This window comes from Lichenostomus cassidix, chromosome 3 (assembly GCF_008360975.1).
Source record: "Lichenostomus cassidix isolate B80296 chromosome 3, HeHo_3.0, whole genome shotgun sequence".
NCBI classification, from domain to species: domain Eukaryota; kingdom Metazoa; phylum Chordata; class Aves; order Passeriformes; family Meliphagidae; genus Lichenostomus; species Lichenostomus cassidix.
The window spans coordinates 32,019,290-32,046,586 of record NC_139483.1 but is presented as its reverse complement, the minus strand read 5'-3'; the positions used below and the strand labels follow the sequence as shown (position 1 = coordinate 32,046,586).

The window sequence follows — 27,297 nt, the reverse complement described above, 5'->3', positions numbered from 1 at the left end:
CCCTCTTCCTATCCTTTTTTTAATCCTGTTACTGGAATCTATTTATCTCTACCATCTTCATGGGTTTTTTTCTGAGAAGTCCTTCATTACAGCAGGAGACAGTGATAATCACTAGGCGCCCTTTCTGAGCAGCTGGAATTCCCCCCTCATTCAATTATCTGTGGGATCTGACCCTGCCTAGCTTGTAAGGCCACTCAGATATGGGAACTTGAAGACAGGAGTATGGTATGGCCACGAGACAAAGATATAACTAGAGGCAGTGGGTAAAGCATGCTGTATTCTAATCAAACAGGATCATGTCTTCTTTTTCTGAAATTATAACCACAAGAAAATAATATTTTCCCTTTTATTAATGGTATTTTAAAGTCGTAGAAAAGGACTGTGTATACATGTACTTGAGTGTAGTAAAAAGTGTGGAGCATAAAATAATTGCAATAATTATTCCCTCAAATCAGCCATTTTATTCCTATAAACCAGTCTGTTTGAGTATTCACTGTCTTCCTTTCCACCGCAGGGTGGTTAATTAATAAACCTTTAGTTAATTGAGATTTCTGCCTGCCAATTCCACAGGGGTTATTACTTAAACACATGCAAGCCACATTTCCATTTAGAGCAACTTTCTGGTTTTCTCTCTTATAAGTACGGTCAATGCAAATTTTCTTCATTTAAACATTAGACATTAATACTCAGTGGTGATCACCCACTACACATCATGCCTTGCAATCTATTCCTTATTACCAAATAACCTGTGCAGCCAGGAGCTGAAACATATGCTGTTTCTGCAGAATTGCTTAAGCCCATGAATTTAAAGAAGCAGATGTCTCTGGTGTCTTTCAAACAAACATTTTTCCCTGCAAAAAAATGATTGTTTTAAAAGAAGAATTTTAATGTCATAGTTTTTTCAGAGAGGGTGCTTCTTTTATTATACAAATCTTTTATCATTGAATTTACTAAAAAAAAAACCCTCTCTGTATATCTGAAGTCATAAACCATTTGGGAGACTTGAAACAGAAGATAAATATAATAAAAAATATGAAAAAAGAGAAAAGGAAGATTTGATAATCTAAAGGTGTGAGAAAAAAGGAAGATTTGATAATTATAGAAACATATAAGTAGACGGGGAAGCTCCTATTCCTCATTTAAAAGTGGGATATGGAAGTAAAGACACAAGCCAGCGAAAGCATACATGGCAAAGAGAGGGAACAAGACTATCTGAAAAGTCCAGAGCCTTTACTAAGAACCACAAGAGTCCTTTGCACACCCATAATTGGGCCAGCAACTAAAATATCCTGTATCTCTCCAAGAAAGGGTATAGTTCATGGGTTGTGAATATCAGCTTCCCAGTTTATGGATTGCCAACATCAGCTTCCAAACACACTGCCCTATTTAGGTGCCAAAGAGGAACAGTTAACATAAGGGTGGCAAGGAATTCCAGTCACCACAATATTTTAGTCCATGACCTCAACGCTATCTGTAAAGATAATAATAAAAGCCAAATTGAAAAGCACCTTTTTTTTCAGACACAGAGGCCCACACAGGGCTGAGAACTGCCAGTATCTCCACAGCAGCAAATAAAATGACAAGTGATGGTAACAATCCCCAGTGGCCTCTAATGGCTTTTGGTGGGTCTTCACCAGGCACATGGACAGTCTACTGGTAGGAATGGCCCCACGCCATGCTGGATGGAGAACTCTGCTAATATTCACCACCAAAGAATATTGTTTGAAGTTTCCAGGCAGGCTAGAAGGAGACAGAGAGGAAAAAGAGGACAGCTTACTTCCGCCTTTGCCGCTCTTCTCCATGCGGTACTGGTAGATATGCAGAGTGAAGAGCATGTGGGAGTTGCGGTGATCCTCCTCGTCGCAGTCCCGCTGGCTGCTGCGGCGGGAGGCGATGGCAGCATCCAGGAAGAAGGCAGCCTTCTCTGCCGTGGGGGCACGGAGCTCACTCTGATTCTGGAGCTGCAGTGAGCACAAAGGAGGAATGGCTCAGACACTCCCACACAGGTAAACACCCCCAGACAACTTCCCGCAATCAACACAGTGGTAACAACACATGGCAGTAGTGTGCCCTCCAGGAGCCCTTGTGGTGAGAAGTGGGGAAAAAAATTGCGGAAGACATGTCAATCCGAAACTCAACAGCTGGTGGAAAACGGCAGTGGCAGGGCTACATGTCACCCTTCAGAAGGTGTTAGAAGAAAGCAGTCCACAGATAAATCTGGGAAATCACAGGGCTGAGGTTCGTGTTCTGCCCCATGGCATACGAGGAGCAGAAGAGAAGCCTTTCCCTTGCCTCTTGACACCACAAGCTTATGCACCTGGTCACAAGCCAGAGCAATGCATTAAATGGAACATGTACATACATACTTGTGTAATGTACATACATTCACCTCAATCCCTGTCACCAGCCTGCTCTTAACTCTATGGAGTGGCAGACAGCATAGGAGGGCAAATGCCATTAACCCCTCCTAACATTAGGAATGCATGCATGTTTCATGGCATCTAGGATTAACTTGTCTGTGGACGGAAAATGTGACTGTGCAATTTGATGGCATTAGTTTTGGCAGTATGCAGAACTGGCCCACAGCCCACAGGATAGACTTTTTTGTTTGGCATAAAAACAGCAACCAACTCCCCATTCATAGGGTTTGTTCCCCTGCTATATAATATAGCTGACAGTTAAGCTCTCCCAAAGTCAGTACTTCTGTTTTCTCTTTGCAGCCATTAATCAGCCTGAGCAGGGATAAAGCTGAGGCTGGGGTGACACAGCTGAAAGCTAAGCTCTCTCACGAAAGAGGGAGGGAGGCAAGAAGGAGTTAACAAGGCCAGCAGAAGGCAGGCCAGTCTGTGGGCTGATCTTGCTAATGTAAGCAACAAGAAAATGTGCATACTTGGAAAGGTCCAGTGACAGACAGTATGACATATGGTGATCATTCATTTGCTATACACATTGCTGATTCTGCATATCTGTATGGCTATAACATAATATCCTCCCTTCACCTGAGGATTTGGAGAATTCAAGTGTAGGACACATGACTCCAGAATGTCTTGTAAGCACACATAAGAAAGCTTTTTTCCTTCCAATTTAATTCAGTCTTTCACATTGCAGAGATACACAGGTGTCTCATGGAGCTACCCCTTCTTCACTGATATAAAATAATTCATTTTGTATATAGCTGTACTGTCTGTATCTATACAAATATAAGCTACAATAACGGAATATTTACCATTATTGTTATTGTGCTTAAATACCTTAGTAAAGAATGAAGCTCTGAGGAGATGCTGGTTGTGACACAGTTATGTGACACATCCAACATACATATGTGAATTCAGATCTTAACTGAGCCATCCATCACCCCAATGGGAACTGTGCAGACTCAAGTCTCTCATATTCATGAGACTGCACCCATTACTGGATACCAGAGGATGAGATCTCTTCTGATACTGTAAGTATTTCATAAAAACATTAAAGTAGTTTTTATGTTAAAGAAGTCAAATGAGAATGAGAACCCTAATTGTTATTTAAAATCAAGACACAACTTCATAGCCCTTAGGTACAATGGAAAATATGACCTAAGTATGCCTAAAAAGCTTAAACCACAAAGAGATAAGACACAAAATTTATTACTTGCTGTTTAAAATCTCACAGTTCATGACTTGTGTGTATGTGAGTCATGATCTCTAGATGTTTGGAGCTGGATAAGAGGGCACATGACCCTGTAGGTCTGTTCCCTTCTCCCTCCGTTCCCCATCCTGGAATAGGCAGGGCTCTGCAGGTTCTCGACAGAAGCAGCCTTTGCCTTTCAGGTTGAAATAATGTATTCAAGCTCCATCACACTAATTTGTTCCCTCTTCATCTACTCATACGAAAAGCAGACTTACTCCCTCACAAATAGCAAAGTGAAAGAATAGATCTCCTCTCCCCTCAAATCAAGGGCGGGGGGGGGGAACAGGGCTGCTGAGAATTTCTCATGGTTACCCAGAAAATACACAAGCCAGTTACTCATTCCTGCTAAAACTCTGAACCTGAGAGGAGTTTGAGTTCTTCTTGACTTGCCCAGCTCAGGAATTTACTTCTTGGCAGCAATTAATAAGTAGCAATTAATACTCCCTACAAAATTGCTAATGCAAATGCTATAAATAATGTAGTTTATAAAGAAATAAACAGCCATATTAATGGCCTACAGCTATTTGTGCAGTACTGTAAATATTTTAGCTTGTTGTTTTACAAAAGAGAGATCACACTTTTTTTCTTCTTTTTTTAAAAGAATGAGGTGAATTTTTGTTTGCACTGAATGTTTTCACATTTTATTGCTAACACAAGCCCCTGCTCAATATCAGTTATACAGAGTTACAAATATTTAGGCCAGGACAGCAGATGTCCCTGCAGCTGCAGGTCATAAAGTTCTTGCATGTTTTAAAGTAAACACTTTCGAGTCTATAAACTTTATGCTCTGGGTAGTTCTTGAATTTGAACCATCTCGATAGCTAAAAAAAAAAAAGAAAAAAAAAAAGAAAAAAAAAGAAAAATCATGTTACTTGTTTCAGTGTAAAATGAATCTTGGATTCACCTGCATGCCACAAATGGGGTCTTCACAAAGGTAGACACCTGGGGACTGGCCATCTTGCAGGCTGCCTGTAGCCACTTCTGACAACAGGTCTCTCAGATTTTCTTCTTTACCCCACACTTCCACTGCAGAAATCCGGACTGAGAAGCGCGCTCCTGTCTTCTCTTTGCGTTCATTAATCAACTTGAAGAGCCATGAGATGGCACAAGGAATTATGCCAAGGTTTTGCATGGAATCATCCTTCCCAATCATGGTGTATGACTTCCCTGTCAGGAAAGGGGAGATGAAGAAAATATATCATTCCCAGGACAGGACCCTAACAGCATTCTGCCAAGAGAGATTATCCTGCACAGCTTAATGAAAACAACTTCACAACAACAAGGACAGTCAGCAATGGGAAAATATAGGCAGGTAGACAAATAGCACATGGAAAATGCAGATGAAATCTTGAGCTGCTTTCAAAAATCATTACCTCATGCATTCCCCTGACATCTCCCCCTCCCAAGGCAGGGTGCTGCAGGCCCCCACTTTGCAAGGCTTCAGCCTCTGATGTGGGTGAATCAAGGAGGGAATTGAAAAGGGCAGGAGTGCCATGGTCTCTAAAAACCCCTACTTTAGACACTGCAAGTGTGGTATTCCTCCAGTACCATTTTGCTTAAAAGCATTAGATTATATTTCAAATGCTGGAGTTGGGATTGACATAAACCTGGTCCCAGAATCATACAGATATAACTTCATTCAGAAAAAAAAGCCCAAAGCCAACCAGGTATACGTGATCACTTGGTGCAGAAGTGGGTCCACAAGAACTAATATTTCATCTGGGTCAAAACCAGTCCCTGGTTCAGTATTTTTTGACTGCAATTATAGCTCTGGCTTGTCTTTGCTGTAAAAGTTTGCTGATTAAGAACAGACACAGAATAGTATCTTACACTGCTTTAGGTGTCACTACATATAATCCTTTTAGATAAGTTTTCTAAAGCTCCCAATTTTATAAGCCACATGATAAAGGTATAAATCCTTTCAGGCAAGTACCTGTGGCTTCTTTACCATGTTTCATTTATTATGCTGAATCTATGTGGAAAAAGATCAGCGAAAAAAATACTTTTATGCACGTCTGTGTCAAGGTCTGGGTACATTCATGGTTTGTGGAATGGTGGAGGTGCAGTTAACAAAGCAACTGCACAGACTCAACCTAGCAAGGATACCTCTCTAAAGGACACGTAGCACTGGTGAATGCTGTTATCTGGTGGCTTCCTTTTCCATTTGCAATCTTGTGTTTGGCAGGTCACAGAGGGGTTAAATAGCTTAGAGCTCATCCTAGTGTTACTCCTGCCTGGTCCAGAGGGGCCTTCTGGTGTAACTGGACCAGTAACCTGCTCCATTCATTGTACAAGACCTGGCTGCATTTCAGCATTTTGCTCTCCAGGTCTTGTTGCCTGTAATTTGGGATAATCACGGCTTGATATAGTTTGATTTTCTTTACCACCTGCAAAACTGAATTATCCTTTTAAGTTATACGTGTACATCTGTGTTTCTTTGAAACAGTAAAGAATGGAGATCATTGTACACATGCAATAGAACCCTCTTCATTCAAAAGACAGTATTTTCAAAATACAATTAGATAAGCATGAACAAAACATATGATTACTCTCAAAACCCAGTTATTTAAAGAGAATAGTGTGTTAGTGATGATGATGATTCTCCATTTTATTATCCTTCCATGAATATCTGAAATGCTAGTGAAGCATTTTCAAAGTATGAATTTTGATCCATTGGTAACATTCAGGTAACCATTAGAGAAAGATTTGTTGGAGACACAGTAGGAAGAGGTCGGTAATGAGTGAATTACCTAACCAGAGAAGAGAGTACAAATCAAACTATTTGAGTGCCCAGTCACAGAACTTGAATAGCATCATCACAAACATCAAGTACCTGAGTGAATACTCACAGCCTTTGCACAGCTTGATAAAAGTGGTATTGAGGCAAACCCTCACCAACAGAAAGCACATTTGTAAAACTGTGGATCACTGTTGGACCATTTATTAACGACTGAAGACAATGCAAGACAAAATTGCTATAGTATTTCAGAGAAGAAATGAAGCAACAATTCAAAGGTAACTTCTGTTTCAAGGACCATGCTGTCCAACATTTACACAATAAGCAAAGTGAATAGATGTGTAAGTGAGAGGTGAAGGTGTAGTACAAGATCATGCACAGTGTACTATTTTCACATACAATTAATATACACTGATAAATTAAAGTTTCTTTTCCTTAATCTAATAGACTAGCAATCCTGGGTTAAAAATACTCATTGTGCTGCTTAAGTAGGGAAATTTAGCAATACCAACCAAGCTTGGCATGACCAAAGCAGAACACGCAGCCATCTGCCCCATTGACCACGGACTGGATCACCTCAGCCACAGTCCCAGCACATACTTCAGCCTGTCACAGGTATCGGAAAAAACAACAACAAAAAAAAAAGAATTTTAAAAAAGGGAAAGAAAGAAATAAAATAAAAGCATTAAGAATAATAAGGAAAATCATTATTTTCACCAGAAAGTGGTAGTAATGTCATCCATGCTCCAGATAACATGTTGAAGCATCAAAAAATCTAATCCTGATTGTCTCATTCATGTGACCTGTGCTGTTGATGGGAATGACATTACTTGTGTAAGCACATGAAGCAGGACTTTTGTTCTGTGTCACATAAGTTTCATCCACTAATGCATCAACATCCTTTGTGGGATTAAAAAAAATACGGATATTGTAAGGGGATATAGTTGGTTTGTTAGAATTGCCTATTTAAGGCATTTTAAAATATAGTTTTGATTAAAAAACAATCCAACGCTGAGGAATTTTTACAAGCTCTATTATTTGCCCAATTATGGACTGAGTTCAATTCCACTAGCATGTGGGTAAGAAATGTAAAGGGAACAAACTTGGTATTAGCTTGGTGACCCAACACTATTATGAGTCTTCTCAGCTTTTTGCAGCAGTAGACTCCATTCTGAAGCCTGTAGCAATATTTTAAGAAGTATAACACAGAAATTTACCCCAGGCATTTGTGGATTTAAGGTTCAAGCAGGCTGAATGGTCTACAGTGCTTCTACAGCAACTAACAACAGTGGATGGAAATCAGAATTCACAGTTTAGGCCTTGATGGGAAGCACTTGGCATTTGACAACACATCATGTAAATTCACCCTAGTTCACGGCTATTTCTAGACTATCTTTACAATAGAAAATAAAATGGGCCAAGAAAGGGAATGTTCACAGGCCAGCCCCTAGAACTGCATCCAGGCATTGGTCTGCGAGGTGCTAGCTGCTTGAACCAGAACTAGGTGAGGGACTGACCTAACGATACAATTATGTGACAGTTCTTTAGATGGCCCCATGTCCTAGCTCTGTTTAGTTTATCAATACAGAAACAGCCTTACTGGAGTGTTTTCTAATTATACTTTGCAATGTTATTTTACTCTTTTACCATCCTCATGACATTTGGGTAACATAGTTCATCAAACCAAAGTCTAACAAAAATAAAAAAATCTGAATATATACACATGAATAAAGACTTGTGGATTAAAATGTCCATCTTCTTATTGTAAACTGTACAACAGAACATTGTAAAAATAATCTTTGACCCCTTAGTTAATAGAGGACTGCATTAGAGAACTGCAGTTCTGATCAGATCTCTATATACACCAAATAATAAGATTTTATTACATACCGTAACTTGTTGATATTGAGGATTTTCCTGCTAGGCACCATTTAGCACAAATATTGAATGTATAATTTTAGGAGAAATTATTTATAGTAAACAATAAAGAAAGTACACCATTATTGAGTTATAATTTAATAAACTGATCTCCTTATTGATGATGATGACAGACAAATTGAGCCCTGGCATATGTCCACTGAAAGTACTATTGCTGCAGCAGAAATCAATTTGGCTCTGGTGCACACTGCTGCTTAGGTAACTCTTCCAAATCATACAGGGCCTACCTGTGATGCATCTTGGGGGAAAACTGCATCAAAAGCAAACATCTTGGGTGGAACCTGGTTGCCTCTTTTCTGGAAAGCATTCTGACCCCCGCAGGCCAACGGGTCATACAGAGTGATTTGCTTCTTACGGGGGTCAACTTTTAAGAAAGAGCTGGATTCAGACGTGTCTCTGGCAAGCGTGGAAGAAATGCGCACCATGACTTTGACCTGTCAGCAAACACAAGAAGATGAGCACATTTCATTAGGCTGTTAGTTGCTCAACACTGGTATGTTGAATGAATTTTCCATCTCCACTTGACCAAGACATATTTACTTGTAGTAGTCCCAGCGAACATGCAGGAAGTATTAGGCAGATTTTTTCCTAAACTACAAAATGAATGAAGCCAAAACTCTCAATCTACTTCAACAAGCAACTGGTGTATTGAGAATTACAATGCACATCATGATGTTTTGGAATCAATGCTACTCAAGTACAATGAGGAAGTATTACATCACCTTGTCTTACTCTCAGTATAAATTGACAATTAACCATACCCCGGTGGCCCAATTAAAAAGCTGAAAGATAATCTAGACTGCTAAGCTTTCAGAACTGCTGTGGTTTCTACGAAACAGCCTGATCAATAAGAGCACATAAAAGCCAGATCTATAATTTACACCTTTACGATTCTAATCCAAATGCAAAGATTAAGTGCACAGTTCTGAGTGCCATCGTCAAAGAGTTGTGAAAAGAGTCCCGTTTTAATAGTCAGATTTTGAAATTACCATCAAGGGAGAGAATGTAATAAGCGATAAAAGATTTGTTAAAACATGTTGGCTCACAACTCATTAAATAGCTACATAATAAGATGTTATTCCTGAGACAAAAATAAATCTTCATAGATTTAATGAGGTTACGCTGCACCCTTAGCTGAGCTGGTAAGCAATTTAGATGTAAGTAAAACTGGTGACAATCAATCTGGCCTTGGTTTTCCCCATAAATTCACCACCTGCAGACACATGAGCTCCTGACTTCAGAGGGCAAACATTACCTCTCTCCCAGTTCTAGTCACACACTTAGAGCAGATTGGTTTTCACACCAACTAGGCAGAACTTGTATCTTAATGTTCCTTAATCGTATGTCATTTGTATCAAACCCACCCACATTTGGCATGCAAGAGACCACAAAGGGTCGTGTCAGCACAGGGTGGGAGCACATCTGCTGCTGGAATGGCAGACACATTCTGGGAGGAGGCTGCAGCCCTAGAAGTTGGGCTGCAGCTCCTTTTGGTCTCACTGAGGCTGGTGCTCTTTTTATGTAGGTCTCATTTCAAGCTGGCCCAAGCTCATCCCACCTGCAAATACATCAGCTACTTTGAGAAGTAAAATCTGTGCAAATTCATTTTTGACACAACTCCTTTGAAGACAACAGAATGAAACCAGAGATTAATCGGTACTATTCCATATTTCTGTGATGTCTTCTCTGTATGTCAGTGAGTCAAATTGGTAATTTGACTCCAGTATTTTAACCCAGCAAACAAGTTATCATTAAATGGTAAAATGGTTGCAAATCTGCTCTCACAATTTCCATTTTACATAGTTATCTGAATAAAAAAGGAAAAATATTGCTTGGGTGTGAATGGGCACTCCTCCTGCTCAGCTGAGCTTTACGAAACCTAACCTCTAACTGAAAAAAGGCACCTCTAATTTCTTGCCAAAGGCATTCTTCTGGACCCAACACTGAGCAGAGCTGATTTCTACTGACAACAGCAGCCAACACCCCTGGTCAGTGCACATGAACTGGGCACGGTCTGTTTATTCCAGCCCTAGGTCTCCTGGAAGCTCACATGGGAAGCACTAGTCAAGTTAGCAGGGAAGGAAGAGAGTACAACTGTAAATCCTAGAGGACCAATAAAACAAAGGGCAGTATCAGTCTTGGGCTGTTTTCCTATTTTCAACTTCATATGCCTTTGGCTTTTTTTTACTGTGTCCCACATTTTTAAATAGACACAAATATCAAGAGCATTAGACTGATCTGCTGGAAAAAAACTAATGTTATTCTTCAACTACTTTAAATAAAATACTTGCTCTGCTATAGAAATCTCTTTCCCTGTAAGTTTGTGTGTGTTTTTGGCTGCTATGAAACCATGTCCTTCAGATCCTTGATCTTTGTGTGCAAAGGAGAATTAACTGAATACCCTGGGCTAAGTTTTTTGGGTTTTGGAGAATGGACAGTTTGTGAAATTTAACAACCTTTCATATACAGGTAGACTAAGAATTCTTTCTGGCCTCAAACTGTATGGGCATTCAGTTTTAACCTCAGCTACACCCAATTTGTTATGGTATAATATCACTGGAATGGGTTTGGATTTAAACCTGTTCACACAAAATCAGATTAATACCTGCCACTTCTTACTGAGATAATACTGTAAATCTTCCTAACTTCCAATAGCTATAGTGATAGAAGCTAAGGCAACAGGTTTCTCTTTCCCCAGAGTAAAATACCAATTTAACTGAAATCCTGAAAATTTACTAGCATCAGATAAACTGAATGAAACACTATTAAAAAAAAAAAAAGAGCTCAACTCCGAAGTCCCAGGAACTGTCTAACAGCACATATTTTCTGATCATTTGGCTCCTCAGCTCTGCCAAATATAGATATTTCATAAGAAAAATACTGCTTTTGCTGTGAACCTTTGTTTTTCCTGTGCATTGGGGATTTTTGTTTTGAGATCTAACGGTTCACAGAATCACATGGGTTGGGAAAAAACCATAAGATCTTCAGTTCAACTGTTTACGTATAACTGCCAAGTTCAGCACTAAGCCATGTCCCTGAGTGCCATGTCTACACAGAATCCTAGAATAATCCAGGTTGGAAAAAACACGTTCATACGTGTTAGGGCAGAGGAACGTATTGACAACATATGGGTATACTCATAGCTGGACCACTTCTTACTCATCATGAAGATGTCTGTGTGCCTTGGGACACCATATCATAGGAAATTCTGCTCACCTCCATTTAGATCAGCCTGCAGGAGCTGTGTCCATCTGAGTCAGCTTTCTGACCCCTTTGCAGACAATAAAGAGCAACAGACATTTCTAGCACTTAATTTGCATGTTCTGATTTATAACAAATGAACTCCACAAACACCTCTTGCCTTCTCTATAGCACCACAGGCATCTCAAAAGTTTACCTGAGATGTAGGTGCCTACGTTGTAGGCTGCCTAAAGTTATTCTTTTTTCTCTAAGCTTAATAAAAATGTTCTTTCTGGGCAGCACAGTGCCTGGCTCAAATTCCATAGCCCATAACACACACACAGAAATCTGTGTGACAGTCTCCAGCAATAATCACATGGCAGCAAAAATAAAGCTAGGCACGTGAGTATGATAAACACAGAATACAAGTAGTAACAGTGGATTATTGGAACTCATCTGGTAATTTGTAGGCACTTAAATATTCTTCCAGGCCAGTTTCACACCAGTGCAATCCTTTCAAATTACTGCTGATTTACTTTACATTAATTGAAAAAACAATTCCATCCCATCTGTTCAAAAATGTATGTCCCCTATATGCCATGGGAGCTGTGACTACAACAAAAACTCAGTGGGCAAGAAAAATACAAGGCAAACTTCAATCCTGAGAAAAACATACTGGGATTCAGAACTACATATGTAACAGTGGCACGATAAACTAGGCAGACTAAAACAGATTTTAAAACCTCTGAGCCACATATATCTTCTGAGAAGATAGGCAAGCTTGTGGTCTGGGAATCAGGTAGAGATGGGGATCTAGGACTCCTCCTGACAGCTGTGTCCAGGTGCAGGATGACTGTGAGCTCTTGGTGCACTCTGTCCCACACTGCCCACCTGTACAGGAATCACAGCTTACTCCACTGCAAGGCACGCTGAGACATTCAGCCACTGCCTGGCCTCAAAGGACTGGCAGTAGCCATTAGAGCCACGCTCTATTATAAAACATTATTATGCTTGTAACCTAAACCCAAGGATTCAGGCAAAGCATTTTCCAACAGTGGTTATGACAAGAGTAAATCAGCTAAGCTACAGCAGTAGAAATTATGGGACCACGGTCTCCTGCTCTGCTGTTTCACAGTCCTGCATGCAACTTATAGCTGGGTGGTTAGCAGGGGAGGTTCAGAGTCTGTGCTGGCCCCTGAAAATCCACACCACAGTGAAGGCAGCACAGGGATGGGCAAATGCAACTCAGCCATCTATGCGGATAGCACAGGAATTTGCTGGACTTAAAAGACCTCAGCTCAATTTAAGGAACAGGCAGGCTGAAGATCAAGGTGCTGCTCTAGGAAACAGAAATACAGTATGGTTAATTTGAAACTAACTGAAGAGTGAAGTCTGAGAACTGTAATACTTTATGCTTGCAATTTATATTTGAATAAATTATAAATTGGACTTCTCCTTAAAAAGAAGAAAGTAGGTTTTCTGCTTCACTTCCTATGTGTCATTACTCCTTTACTCCACTGTTAGAGTTTCCCACTAATCTCTTGTAATTGAAGCATCTCAGAGATACCACTTGAGATTAACAGGACCACTCAGTCTGCCAGAAATTCTTGTTTGAATTCCAGTGACCAGGTCTTGGCAGTGCCCAGCCTTAGATGTACCTCTGGCTGTTTCTACAGGGAAACATGAAAGCAACCTCCCGAGACATGCACTCTTGGTAAATAAAACCTGGGCCTAATTTTGGTCTAATTTTACACCCGTGCAAATCTGGCTGAACTCAGCAAGAATTACTCTAGCTTAGGAGTGGAGAGAGAGAATAAAAGAAAAGGTCACTTGCTCTGCATCACTACTGTGCCTTTTATAGGATATAACTTCACTTAATTCTGCTCATGCTAGTAGCATTTTTTAATGTGATTTCTCTTATGAGTTTCTCTTATGAGAATTTCACTGGACGACTATTTAATCCAACAGCATCCCCATCTACTTCTCTGAATTTCAGTTCCTGCCCTCAAAGACATGACTTGCTCTTACATGAGTTCTATAGTCATTGAAATCCACAATATTACTCCAGATGTGAAATGCCACAAATAAAAGCAAAATCGGAGCTGTAATGTTCAGAATTCCTCAACAGATTTTTTTTGTATATTTGTCTATGTACTTATTTTACACATGTGTGTGTATTTATACACACTATTTTTTTTAACATCTACATCTTCTGAATATATACTAAAATATTTTTTTCTTTCTGACTTCTCTCTAAATGGCAATTATTAGCACTGACAGGTTCCTTCAAGGATACCATTCAGTTGCATCAAGGGAAGACCTAGGAGAATTGCTATACTGTATTGTAAAAATAAGCATACAACCTTGTAATCAACTGTATGAAAATTTCAGTTGCCTGAACCATTTTTCTTTCTCCTTTTTTATCTAATACATCCCTATAAACACACCTACTATTTCTCGTGGAAGGAATTTGCTAATTGCAGGACTTTCCCCAGATAAACTCAATCTGTGACCTGTCAAGGACCTTTTGTTATGTTAATATTCTGGAGAGGGACAAAGGTTCAGCACACTCTGCAAAGTAGAACTGGTGCCAAAGGAAAAAAATGAAAGCAGAGTGCAGCCACTGACACTGCAATGTCTCCTGTGCCCACAGGGGTCTGTCTGCAGGACCAGCAGCAAAATGAGCAGGGAAGGTGGGAGAGGTAAGCTGTGTCAAATCCATATCACACACCAATAGCTACAAACAGACTGGAATGAGGCAACACAAGCAATCAGAGATCGACACTGGGGATATTATCACTTCCTTCTACTCTTGCCTGTAAGATTTCATTTGGGGTTCATTTATCTAATTACTGCAGGGACAGGGCTAGACAGTTGTTGCTTCAGGCACTGTTCTTGCCTTTATGAGCTGCTTTTCTCATCAATCATTTGAGCAGCTTCTGCTAGACGTGTTCTGGGTAGTGGTGGGAGGCAGGAGCTGCAGTGCAGTCACAGTCGAGACAGGCCAGCCAGGACTATTGAGCTGTTTCAGCACTCCATCAACGTAATGGCAATCACTGGCTGCAGGAATAGCCTTATTGGAGGTTAATGAAGAGTAGGTTTGTAATTTCTCAATGTTACAGTTGTAAATAGTGGTGGGAGACATGCATTTCTGCCACAGCCAGCCACAAAGCACTACAACACAAAAAAATCTAGGCCATCCCATATACTTGTGCACATACATGCTTTTGCAAGGTGGATGTAAAGGTTGAAGCCTTTCTGTGGTGCCCAGAGAATATGGAGACCACCTGATAAGTATTTTAAAGGCTTTTTCTTACAGATCATGAGACAATTAGCTGATCGTGCTAACACGAAATATAGGAGGTCAAGATAAACGCTGACCCAGAATGCAACAAATGCAGAGTTGTATGAGTGAGCATTGCTTTAATGGAAATATGGTCACATTTGGGAAAAAAACCCATAAACAAACAAACCTGGGTGAATCATGCCAGTGTAAGCTGGTCAGGAAGCAAACAGGCCTCATTGTCCTCTCTAGTTTCACAAAGGTAACTCTCCCAGGCTTCAGTGCTTTGCTTTAGCATATTAGAAATTAGAAAACACATAGGCCTGATCACTCTTGCTGTTGGTGGAAATGGCTGTTACTGATACTGATGCTTTGGAAAAGCAGTGAAAACAACTGAAAAAGCAATACCATTACAGCATGCAGGTCCCCTTTTACAACAGTTCCTCTGTTTCTATCTTGTGTAATTGCTAAAACTTTACCAGCTCATCAACCCCATCCTGTACAGCAGTTAAACTAATTTGGACTTGTAGCAATAATGGGAAGTAGTGGCAGTGTACTGTACCCAAACACCAATCATGTTATTCAAAAAATTTGCACTTATCATGATTGCACACTTTTTCAGTTGGACAATGCAACTTTAATGATGAATTCGGTAAAATGTGGAGTGAAATATACTCAGGTCACAGGGCATTGCTCAGTGGTTTTCTGTACTGCTTGTGGCAGCAGCAAGTGTGAGTTGGTCACTATGGTTTGCTACAGTTGAAAGACAACACTGAGCACCAACACTGTCTGAAACCAGCACATACATCAGCCCAGACATTCAGCTGTCACCTTGCTACTTCAGCATTTACTAAGATCACTGCAACTTTCTTCTACTCCTAAAAAAATTTAAATATTGAAAAAAAAAGATATGAGGACATTCAGTCATGGAAAACAGTATTTTCTTAAGGCTCCCCACATCCAGACTGGGTTCCTGGCTTTCCTTTTGCTTCCTTATGACCTCTTTAAGGCAAGTCTGCATTTCAGAACTGCGTAACTGGGCAGCCCATGCGTGGCCTCAAGCAGGAGGAGGATTTTATTTTTCCCAGCGTCTGACATTCTCCACACACCTGCATCTATGATGGGACCAACAACAGCTTTACTCAGCCCATGTGCTGCGGTAAATTACTTTTTTTTTTTGAGAATATCTTCAAACATCACTGAGAGTGGCATTGCCATAAGAACTGAACAAGCCAAAACAGCTTTCAACAATCCCAGCATGAACAACATGGGATCAGCTGGCAAATCTTGTCTTCCCTGCAGTGGATCTGCAGGTGTGTAAGCATGCACCCACTGCCTACTGGCACAGTGAGCAGATGCTTACTTAAGGCTCCAACACACTACTGCAAAAATTTTTTTTGTTTCCCCCACTATGACAAGAATTTATTTCCCTGTGCATAGTACAAGTACAGTTGACTGCCATTAATTTCAAGATCTCATCTTTTCCTTGGTACCTTTCAAAACCAAGCATATATTTTGCTTCTAGTGATTGTCCAGAGTAACGAGTTTCCCCCTTTCCTTTTTTCCTACCTAATACAACTCTTGCAAAAGGGTCTTTAGACACAAAGTATCTAGGCAGTAAATTAAACAAGATAAAAACTGTTACCTGGCACAAAATGGAGAACTGGCAACTTTTCCTGTATTCTCATCCTGTGCTATGGTGGGGCGGTACCCAACAGCCTGCAAGATGCTCCCTTGCCCATGCTAATTTAAGAACAATGCCTCGAATTGTTTGGGAGAGACAAGAGTCCAACACAATGCCAGGGACCTTGTTAACAATGCAGGACTGTGATGATTGAGTGCCAGTATCTAGGAATATTTCCCGTTCCTGTTTAATTTGTTTTATAGTCTGTTGCAGAGAGTCGCCAGAATATAGCCCGTGCACTCATGGTGCTACTTCGTTTCTTCTTATGAGACAAGCATTAATATAGACAAAGGCATTGTTCACGCAACACATTGGTACATATGATTGGTTACTTGCTTGTGTTCACACGCCTACCCTAGCTTGCTATAGGCTGTAAGTTTCTAGCCACGATCTGCTTGCATCAGCTAAAGTCCTGCCTGTGTGGTTTCCCTATCTTGTTTTACTACTTCTAATTTGTTTACAGTCTTGGCTCTTGTTGTTCTTTATCTCCTGTCAAGGACATTTCAGGGTTGGTAAAAAGGCTGAGTTGTGCACGTACATTCCATTTATGTAGCCTTACTCTGCAAGCCATTCATCTACAGTCTGTACCAGGTTTAGTTCCTCCGTAGTCGCTGGTATGGGGATGTGTTCTGGATGTAAGATGAAAACAGTGTTGATGACACAGGGACATTTTAGTTACTGCTGAGCAGAGCTTATACAGATTCAAGGCCTTTACAGCTTCTCATACCACCCTGCCATCAAGTAGCCTGGGGGCACACAAGTGGGGAGGCGATACAGTTGGGACAGATGACCCCAAGTGCCCAAAAGGATATTCCCCACCATGTGGCCGCTCAGCATATAAAACTGGGGGAAGAAAGAGAAAGAGGGAGATGATCACAGTCACAGCCATTACAAGTGAGGAAGCCCTGCTTTCCTGGAGCTGGCTGAGAACCTGCCAGCCCATGCAAAGCCGTGGATGAATTCCTTATTTTGCTCTGCCTATGCATGAAGTTTTTGCTCTTTCTAGTAAACTGTCTTTATTTCAATGCACAAGTTTTCGGTTTTACCCTTCTGACTCCCTTGCACATCCCACTAGGAGAGACTGAGCAAGAGGCTGTGTGGGGCTGAGCTGCATGCCATGGTTATGCCACAGAATTGTCCCCATCACAGATCATTGCACAGCTTAGCCATGTTTAGCATTCTCTAAGTTAAGTACAAGAAACTCAGGTTGTGCAGTAGTGGCCTCCCAAGCACGTGATGTGCCATATGTTGCTCTGTTCTATTCCAGCCTGGCTTGACATCTACAGAGCCTACAGACAGATCAGCCAAAGCCATCAAACACATTTGTGGCACCAGCAAGGCAGGCTCCCTAGAGGAACTTCTCCGCTCTCGTGATTGATGACAAGGCTGCTGCTGTTTCTGCTGCCTGCGTAAGGCTGCCATCAGCCCCCTGGGGAGGAGGGAGACAGCAATGGTGAGTCACTTGGCTCTTTCTCACAGGCCATGCTCTTATCCTGCTGCTGTGCAGAAAGACTGAAGAGAACTTTGCTTTGCTTATTTAAGCTTCCTCTTAGAAACCTGCCCTTCCAGCAAAACATGACTGAACTGCCTCGGCTGTCACAAGGACTGGTGTTGATAGAAAGCAGAAGCAGGACCAACAGTAGCAATATCTCAAGCACGTGCCTTGATAATTATGCCTGCTATATTATTTCTTAAAGCCCCAGTTACCCTTTTTATGAAGCTGTGAAAGACAGGCATAGGATGCAGCTTGGTAAGTATAAGCGGCAGGTCATCTCGTCACTAATTAAAGAACGTGTGGCACAGAGGGCTTCGCATTATATATTCTCAGGAGATGAATTCCAAGATGAACAAGGCTCTCTGTTTTTCTCTATGGAAACAAGCATTTCTATGCAAAGAATGCAGATAAAATACAAAGTTTCCCTTACATATGTCTTTGAGATGTCTTTTCAGTGCTAGAGAAACAAAGGATATACAGGTATTGCAAAGAGATGTATAATCACAATTGTAAGCTTTTCCATTATTTATAAAGATGATCTCCATGACTGCATACAAAAGAAGATTCCCCAGTCTGCACATAAAAGTGTACGCTATGGCATCATAAATAACAAGTAGCAATACAATCAGACAAGACGGATTTACATTATTTAAACCAAGCCAGAAGTAAAAAAATTGCAGTTTAATGCAGATAAGTGTGGAAAAAAATATGTGTAAAACTTTGGAGTGGCAGTTGGTAATGACAGACAGTAAATAGAAGGGATCAGGAGGAAAAATATCCCAAAGAAAGCACAGGGCCTTTCACAAGACTCTTGTGAAAGACAGGTGATATAAATGGAAGGAGCTAAAATTACCATATTAGACAATATAGGTGAGATATCTAATAAGTGTTTGGGTGTTCAGAGGAGAAATCCCATCTCCAGAAGGAGTATAAGCAGCCTCCAGTGCCATATGTTGCATGAAACAATCAGCAGAAACTTCAAGGAGTAGAGCTAGATGCTTTAGTGAGGAATGTAATACATTATAGTATCATTCAATTCAGTAATAATTCTTTATTTACCTGCAACTATATGAGATGAGGATTTGATCTTAGGAATAACCATGAACAAAACTAAATTTGGAAAACGAGGAAATGATAAAACCTGAATCCAAGCAATGATATCATCTATATTGTTAGTGGACATTTCACATGAAGATCCTTCAGGGCTTTGCAAAGTTTTCTGACAGGAGCAAGACACATATTTACAATTCTTCTCAATTTTCAATGGCAGAAATAAAGCCTAAGAGTAAAGGAATCACCTGAGATCCCAGGAAAAGTGAGCCTTACCTAAACAGGCCACCTGAACTCTGGTTCTTCCCATTCTTATCCCATAACCATAGACTATACTGTTTACAAGGGCATAAACATAATGTTACTTTTTCTTTCATGTTGTATCCTAGTTAATGCTACCTTCATGCTTCTATCTTTGGCAGTGGTACAGGGAGGCACAATAACTTCAGAGCCCAAGCACCCACTCAGAATTAATGAGACCCATTTGCAATGCTATACATAATCTTGAATTAAAAGTGGTTTTTTGAGCCTTAACAGAAATCCCTGTAACACACTTTTATTTTGGACTTGATTCTGCATTCCCTTGAAACAAACAGAATTATTTATTGTGCCTGGAACAAGAAAAGACAAGGTCATGCAAGATGCATCTGAAGGTTCACATGACTCCATAATATTCCATCTCCAACAGTGATCCAACAGTCTGGTCTGTGAGCCTCCCACTGTGGTGGGCTGCACTGGCACCCCTCTGCTCCCTCCCAAGCTGTGCATTGCCAATACCTGTACGGCTCAAGCACCACTTGCATGCTACCAGGAGGCAGACTGGGAGGAACACATACAATCAGCAGAGAGCCACAGGCTCCAATGAGCCAGCTTGTAGTCTAAATCAAATCTGCAGCCCACTGGGGACACTGTTTGGGGTGGGTATGTTTATAGTGCCGTTTGTGGGATGTTGTCACACCTTCTGGATGTGGGGCAAGAACTGCCCCACAGAGGTCTTCCCTGGGTATATACAGTACACAAAGTTTTCTCTCCCAGCTCTTCCAGAACCAGTTGCTGAGGTTTTGATTGCTTGTGCTTCTCAGACTTTGGGCTTTTTAATGCTTTCCCCAGTCCTAACATTCAATTGTTTTCTGACCAGCAGTGAACATCGTGTTGGGATTTTCAGTAGCCTCTAGAAGGCATTACAGCCTGACTCTTACCCCTGAAGGAAATTAAATTCAAGGAAGTCATATGTCTGAGCAAATTTGTTCCTAAAAGCAAACACAGCCTCTGGTGGTACAAGGATACTCTTACTTACCTCGAAAAACCCAGAGACACATTAGCCAAGTCTACACTGCCGATTCTAAGGATCTCTGTGTATTACTCTGTGTGCTGACTCCTGGGCATGCATCTGACTCCAGCTACAGTACAGCTCATCTCCACTACATCCTGTGTTCCCAGGGGAAGAAATCCAGGTATGCAGGTAATAAGGATGCTGCCGTTTGCTCAGCACTGATCCTGGCCTGAGTGATCACAGAACCAAGATAGCAGGAGTGTACTCCTTTCTTGTGGTTTATTATTTTGTACTAAACATAAGCATAACACAACAAAAATTATATCAAATCAGAGAGGCAGACAAATGAAAACAACAGAAAGAAAACTAAATGGGAGCCCCTGATGGGAACTAAATGCAAACAGTACTTTGACAAATGGAGCTTGTCTCATGTCACAGAGAGCCACTAACTTGTTTCACCCTCAGCTGTAGTATAACAGCATAACATTAGCACTGACCCTACTCCTTGATAAATGCAACTCTATAGCAATGAGAAATAGCCAACGAAGTGCCATCTGCCTTGTGACCCCTACCACTAGTGATTTCATCCACTGTTTGCTGCTTTGTTAAATGTTGCAATAAATAACAGCAATATTTGTGAATACATCAGTAACCAAACACTTGCCCTAGAATGAACATCCAGTGCCTGTTAGTAGTCATTCTACATACCCTCAGCCATAACTCTGCAATCTTAATTTGGGCAAAATTTTCATCATCTTCAACCTCAACTGCCATTTTCTGACTTGAGTGCTTACCCATGCAACCTTAACATTCCTTTAATACTGCTGTTTGTCAACAGAATAATTCATTATGCTGTGTGTAACTTGGGAACTGTGTAATTCTTCTAGCAAGTAGCAGCCTTTAATGAATGGCACCTGATCAATAATGCAGAATTCAACATTTGAGAATAAATAAAAAGCCTTTTTCATGAGGAGTGTCTGCAGGAAATGTCAAAATCATTTGTCAAGGGTCCAGGCTGATAGCCTGCAGCTGCTGTCAACACAAGAATTATAAAATCATAATTTACTGAGTCCTGAAAATATGTTTTTTGCACTGCGTATAACTACATTTTTCCATGTCCAAAACACAAAATAAGGATTTACTGAGTATTAATGCAATGGTCATTACCAGAGTTTAGTTAAAGTAAAACTTTGTGACAATAGTACTTTGTCCCTAAGCTGCTAGTTATACAGGATTATTTTAACTTGGTTTCCAGGTGCACCTTTAAAACAATCCTCTCTGTAATTCTAGACAGGCTGAGCTGCTTAATACAGATGCAAAAATGCATTTGTATTTGGGTTTCCAAACCTCAGATTAACAAGGTAATCAGACAAACATTACAAACCAAGACAAGGATAAGCACTTTATCTCTTCCTAATATCTAGGTGCAGCATGTATGAAAGGAATAAGTAGTTTTTACTGTTTTGGAAAGCTTTTACATTTCTTAATAAATGGTCTAACAAAGAAGCACAAGGTAACTCCAGCTCCTTTGCTGATAATTCTCACCTAGCCATATAGAGAGTAGCAATAGTTAAGGGCTGTAATCACAATTCACAAACATTATGAGCTAGATAATGACAATAGAGGTTTAATGAAGTTTGCTTCAGTCCTACATGTCCTAAAAATCTTAAGTGCCAAAGTTATCAGATCCTGAGTCCCGCGTGATCAGTTTTCAAGATATGTTATTTAAATAGCTAAAAATAATCTCATCCTGGACTGTACATATCCAAGCAAGGCTCCTTTCATTGTACCTGAGATGCAGCAGGATGGGGACTGTAACAGCTTTGTAAAATTACTTTCTAAAGATCAGGCTCTTGATCAGTTAGGAACTGCTTAAGAAGGCTTTACTTTTAGCTAGATTGAACTACACTGGCCATTTGATTTCTCTTTTCTGATGCAGGCAGAAAGAGTGATCTGGTGGTGGATAAGAACAAGTGGAAGACTTTGATGAGGCTGGGTAGGTCCCAGCTCTACAGCTCCATCTCTCTCTCTGAGCTGGGTGACAGAGCTAGCTGCTTCATCTCTAAAATCTGAAGATCTCCACTTTGGTTGCCCTTGTGCCTTCGGTGGGCAACAATCCTGCAGAGAGCCTTCAGCTCTGTTGAAAATACTCGAGATATGCTAGCTGTTACACCAATTAACCTGTTTCTAAATCCATCTCTTTAAACAGTGCTTTTCCACCTACTATGACAATTTCTATGGTGACACTGCAATTTGTCATTGGTGGCACTGCTCGCCAGACAATGGCTATAAAAGTAGCAGTCGGTGCACAGGTTTCACAAATGATTGAAGCAACTAGCCTTTTCCTGAGCAACAAAGGGACCTTTCATTTTAAGATAATTCATTCTCCATGCTTGTCACTACTGTAGCTTAGTACCAGGAAAGAAACATTCTTTGATGCTTGTAAGGTTTTATCACTCAGCACAAAATAGAGAGATTAATGAAGGGGAAAAAAAGGGGGGATGAAGATGACTTTTCTTTTTTAATTAAGAAGCATCTTCCCACAACAGATTAGAGCATAGGCAGAACAAATAAACAAGGTAAAATATATCAGAGTGATAAAAGGGAGAAGGTACCACAACAAATTACACTTACAGAGTAATTTTTAATGGGCAGCACAGAAGGAACTTTGATGAAATATTCAAACTTCAAATCTAACGTGATCCTAAATCAGCGCTGTGTGTTAGGGAAGGAGACAGATCTAATGCCTGTCTGTCTGGTGAAGGATGGTTTTATACCACTAAAGCTGAAAAGGGTTTGTCTTGAAATTACTTGAATCAGACGGATCATATACATCAGTATGAAATGTGAGATGCATAGAAAGGCAGTGTTGCCAGAGCTGGGCCAGAATCCAAATCAGAGTCATGCCAACCACAACAATATTCAGATTTTCACTGGTGGAGCCAAAGCCCTAACTTGGATCAACTTGGTTTTCCCTCACTTCTTTCAGTACATAAACCTTTCCAAATAGTTCCTGGAATTGACAGTACTACATTTAGACAGAATGGAGTATAAATATGTCCAGCTGGGAAACTTCAGGTACAGTAACAGGCATTATGACAACTATTAAGCTGAGAAATTAACAAATCAAGTTTTTAATTGCATGTCTAAAGCTGCCTTTATCACCTGTTGCCTATTACTATTTTTTTTTTTAAAGACTGCCCTCACAGCAACTCTCATCTGTGATTGCTACAAACCATGCAGCTCTGTGCTTACCTCCTTAATAGTCAAGTATCTTTCATTCTTAGTATTTTTCCTATACAAATAAAACATAGAGATACAGATCTTTGGACAGTGTGCATCTCAATTTTGGGTATATTTACAGCTGGATTTTTATTCAGATTATTCCATAAGATAAAGCTATTAAATGGTAATATGTCATGGTTCACACACTACTTTGTCTATACCACAGCTCTTCCTGTATTTCTCCTAAATGCTGCACATCTTACCTGACTGCAGGTGAGTTCACATCAGTAAATATCCAATACAAGTTTTGGTAAAGTTAACTTCGCATATGAAAAGGAAATTCATATAATGTATGGCATGCAATGTAAAGGAAATTAATTCTGTCATTAATTTCTACCAATCTGTATAGATGTTTCAAGAAAGGTAGTCTCTGTCAAGGTGCTTCAGGACTTACCCCATTCTGTATGTAATCAGATATAAACATTTTCAGTGGAGTGACTATCCTGGGATGTCCTCAGACACTGTGGGATTCAGTAAACCTCTTAATATTATTTTAATTAAGCTGTTACAATTCATCATGTCAAAACACAAACATACAGATTATATAAAACTGCATTAGAAGACCTCACATAGCCCTGATTAATGGCCTCCTAGGTTATAAAATGAATCCAAACTGTAAATTTATATAGTGGGCTTTTCTAAAATGTGAATTATTGACTTGACAGATTATAATAACTCTTCCCAAACTATTGCAGCCTATGGTTCAGATCTTTTCTGTATAGTTCACTATACAGAACATACACTGTATATATATGCTGGGCTTGACATGCCCAGCAAGCCTAATTTACTGTGTCTCTTACTGCAACATCCACAGGCTGCAGCATCCTCTGAAATTTATTCCAAAATATTGCAAGTAACCAGATGGACAAAGGAAAGAAGACGAAAACGCCTTTAATCCAACAGTGACTTCCAGACAAGAATAACTCAGAGCCCCTCCTGCTAGCTCACCTGGCAGAAGAATTTCTACCAGTAACAAGGTACACCAATGCCTGAATATGTTACAAGGATTCTGCTTTATGAATCAGCTGCCTTGGCTCTCCAGTGATTTCCTTTAGAAAGAGATAATTTATTAGCTGGTTCAGTATGCTGTTATTTTCTATAGGCCTAACATAGGAGAGAAATTTCTAACACCTAGCAGGTTACATCTAGACTGCTGTATTAAAATGAGCCTCCAAAAAAAAGCCACTTAAACCCAAAACTTGTAATCACCTTTAAACACTTCTGAGGACCAAAACAAACATCAGCAGATACAAGAAACTGTAGATTCCATAGGCAAAGGAGCCTTCCTGGATCCTATGGAGCTCAACCGCCAGAGAGCATACAGATACAGCTGGACCAAGGCACTCACCTGTGGCAGCTGTCACCCACTGCTGAAAACACCTACAACAGGCACAGAAACACAGCCCCCTCTCCCCCAAAGGCCAGGGATGATCTCAAAGCCTGTCTTGCTGAACTTCCACAGTGTAGCTCTTATTTCCCTGAAATTAAAATTCCAAACTCAAATCAGGCAGCATATTTTGCAAAATGCCTTCTTTTTTCCTGGGTAACTGAAGGACTCTCACATACCCAAAATGGAAATTTGTATTTTGTTGAAACTTATAATTGAAGCTCCCTTGGTTACAGGAAATCAATTGTATTTTAGCTTGACAACTTTCAATTACATCTTTAAAGATCCAAAACTCAGAAATTGTATTTTTTTCAGGACAGAAACTCTGATATTTCTAAATGTTGTTTTATTTGAAGAGAAATAAAAATACATAAGACTAAAATTTTCTGAGAAATATTGAAATTATTTTGGATTCATTTAAAAAGTCTGTGTTGGTAAAACAGTGCTTTCTTCTCTGACTTAAAAAATACTTTGAAAGTGTAGTTTATATGATGCATTACATAAACAAAAATAATTATGATGTTAAAATACTCCACATCTATGGAGTATTGTCAACACAATTTTCTGGAGTAAGGAAAAAAAACAACAAAACAAACAATAAACCAACCAAATAACTACTGATTGAAAAATAGTTCAGCTATTTTTTAGCTCAATCACTAGTTCAACTTTAAATCATCAGTTTTTAAATAACCAAATTAGATGAATATTGGCAACTAGCATAACCTGACAGGGAGCAGCTATCTTGAAATATAGGCACCAAAAAAAAAACCCTACAATCAAACTAAGTTGTTGCTTTAGTAGAACCAGACCTTCTTCTTGGGCACATACTAAACACTTAAGTGTTGAAAGAGTTAAGAAAGTCCAAGCTGAACAAAAAAACTACTACTTTTTAAATGTTTACACGCGACTCCATAAAATTGAGGAAAATAAGACTGAGCAAATTGATATCTATAAAGAGTTCTAATCACACAATTATATTATCTTTTTGAAGTAGCGTAACATGTATTTTGCAGAGTTAATCTACACTACATTACTCTCTCTAGAAATGCATACTCAGGGCAAAGTCTACACACATACACTACATTTCCCCATTAAAAAAAAATTCATTATCGTAATATGAAGCAAAATAAGTTTCACTTTTTAAAAAAAGTAATTATACCCCCAAAATCCAGCCTAAAAGTCAACACATTTTTGTACAGAAAACTGAAGTTTCTGTAGACATGCATGGCATATTTCTACAATTTTCAAGGAAAAAGTAGGAATGCTTTTCACATATAAACCTAGAAAAGCATGTAGAAATCTTTATTATTAACCCTTTCCAAATAGTTTCTGCATAACAATAAAAATGTAGAGGAGAAGTACACAGACTCTCTAAAGAAAAATTATGGGTAGATAGTTTTTTTTTCTAAACATATGTCAATATTTGTGCACAGAAAATCCAAAACACACAAGATGAAATCCTGGCCCACTGACTTTATCAATACATCATCTTTCAGAGAGATTAGCTAGTCATAGGACCATGACATGTTTAAGTCAAGTGAACTCTTGAAGATTAATGGAATCTTTCCAGGCTGTAAAGGTTTCACTAGAAGGAATGACCAAAAGTAAGAAACGAAGATCATAGTCACAGTAACTCCAAAAAGTGAAGGTCTCACAAGAGGGGAAACAATTAAGAACAACAGTCAAACTCTTTGGAAAGAGGGGCATATCTTGGGCTGGGAATCAGGAGCTGGACGACTTCTTCTGAAGAGAAAGAGGCAGGCTGGCTGGAGACCATTGCCCTAAGGGCTGAATATCCCTCCCAGGGTTTGAAAATGGAAAATTACTTTAACTTTGCTGATGCCCTTGGTGAATTCTCAAGCAGCAGAAGTAATGCCGAGACAAGGAAGGCTTGACAACTCAATATGAGTGTACAACAAGCTTCGTTTATTTGAGTTTCAGCATACATACTTATAGTGTGGTTAATTAGATAATGCATATTCTGTAACCGCGTATCATTATTGGCTATTTGCTTCAACGCCCTAAGTTTGGCTGCTTGCCCTAATATAGATACATATTAACTTTTATGTCTGTATTTCTGCATTCTTGCTGGCTATTCTACATTCCTTCTGACCACAGCTATCCTAACGTTGCAGCAAGGGCGTGTCCTTGCCACTGATTGGGCCTAAGGTTGCTATTCGGATAATCGTTAACTGCTAAGTCAGTCACACTAGCTGCGTATGACTGCTGCTAAGAGACAGCTTGTCTAAGTCTACATGTCCCTTTTCTATTAGCCATTCTTCAACAATTCCCCCGTTTTCTTTACGGGTCTGCGCAAGC

At 39.9% G+C, this 27,297-nt stretch overlaps 1 protein-coding gene across 1 annotated transcript in view; it reads right to left on the bottom strand.

The window, feature by feature from the left end:
- The window catches only part of KIF26B (kinesin family member 26B), a 293,798-nt gene that overhangs the window by 57,801 nt on the left and 208,700 nt on the right, over positions 1 to 27,297 (bottom strand). Inside the window, exons 6-9 of the mRNA XM_085055178.1 lie at positions 8,569 to 8,775; positions 6,916 to 7,009; positions 4,571 to 4,833; positions 1,778 to 1,961 (exon numbers count right to left, since the gene is read on the bottom strand). Of these exons, the coding sequence (XP_084911304.1) occupies positions 1,778 to 1,961; positions 4,571 to 4,833; positions 6,916 to 7,009; positions 8,569 to 8,775 (748 nt within the window). The remainder of the gene's footprint in view (positions 1 to 1,777; positions 1,962 to 4,570; positions 4,834 to 6,915; positions 7,010 to 8,568; positions 8,776 to 27,297) is intronic.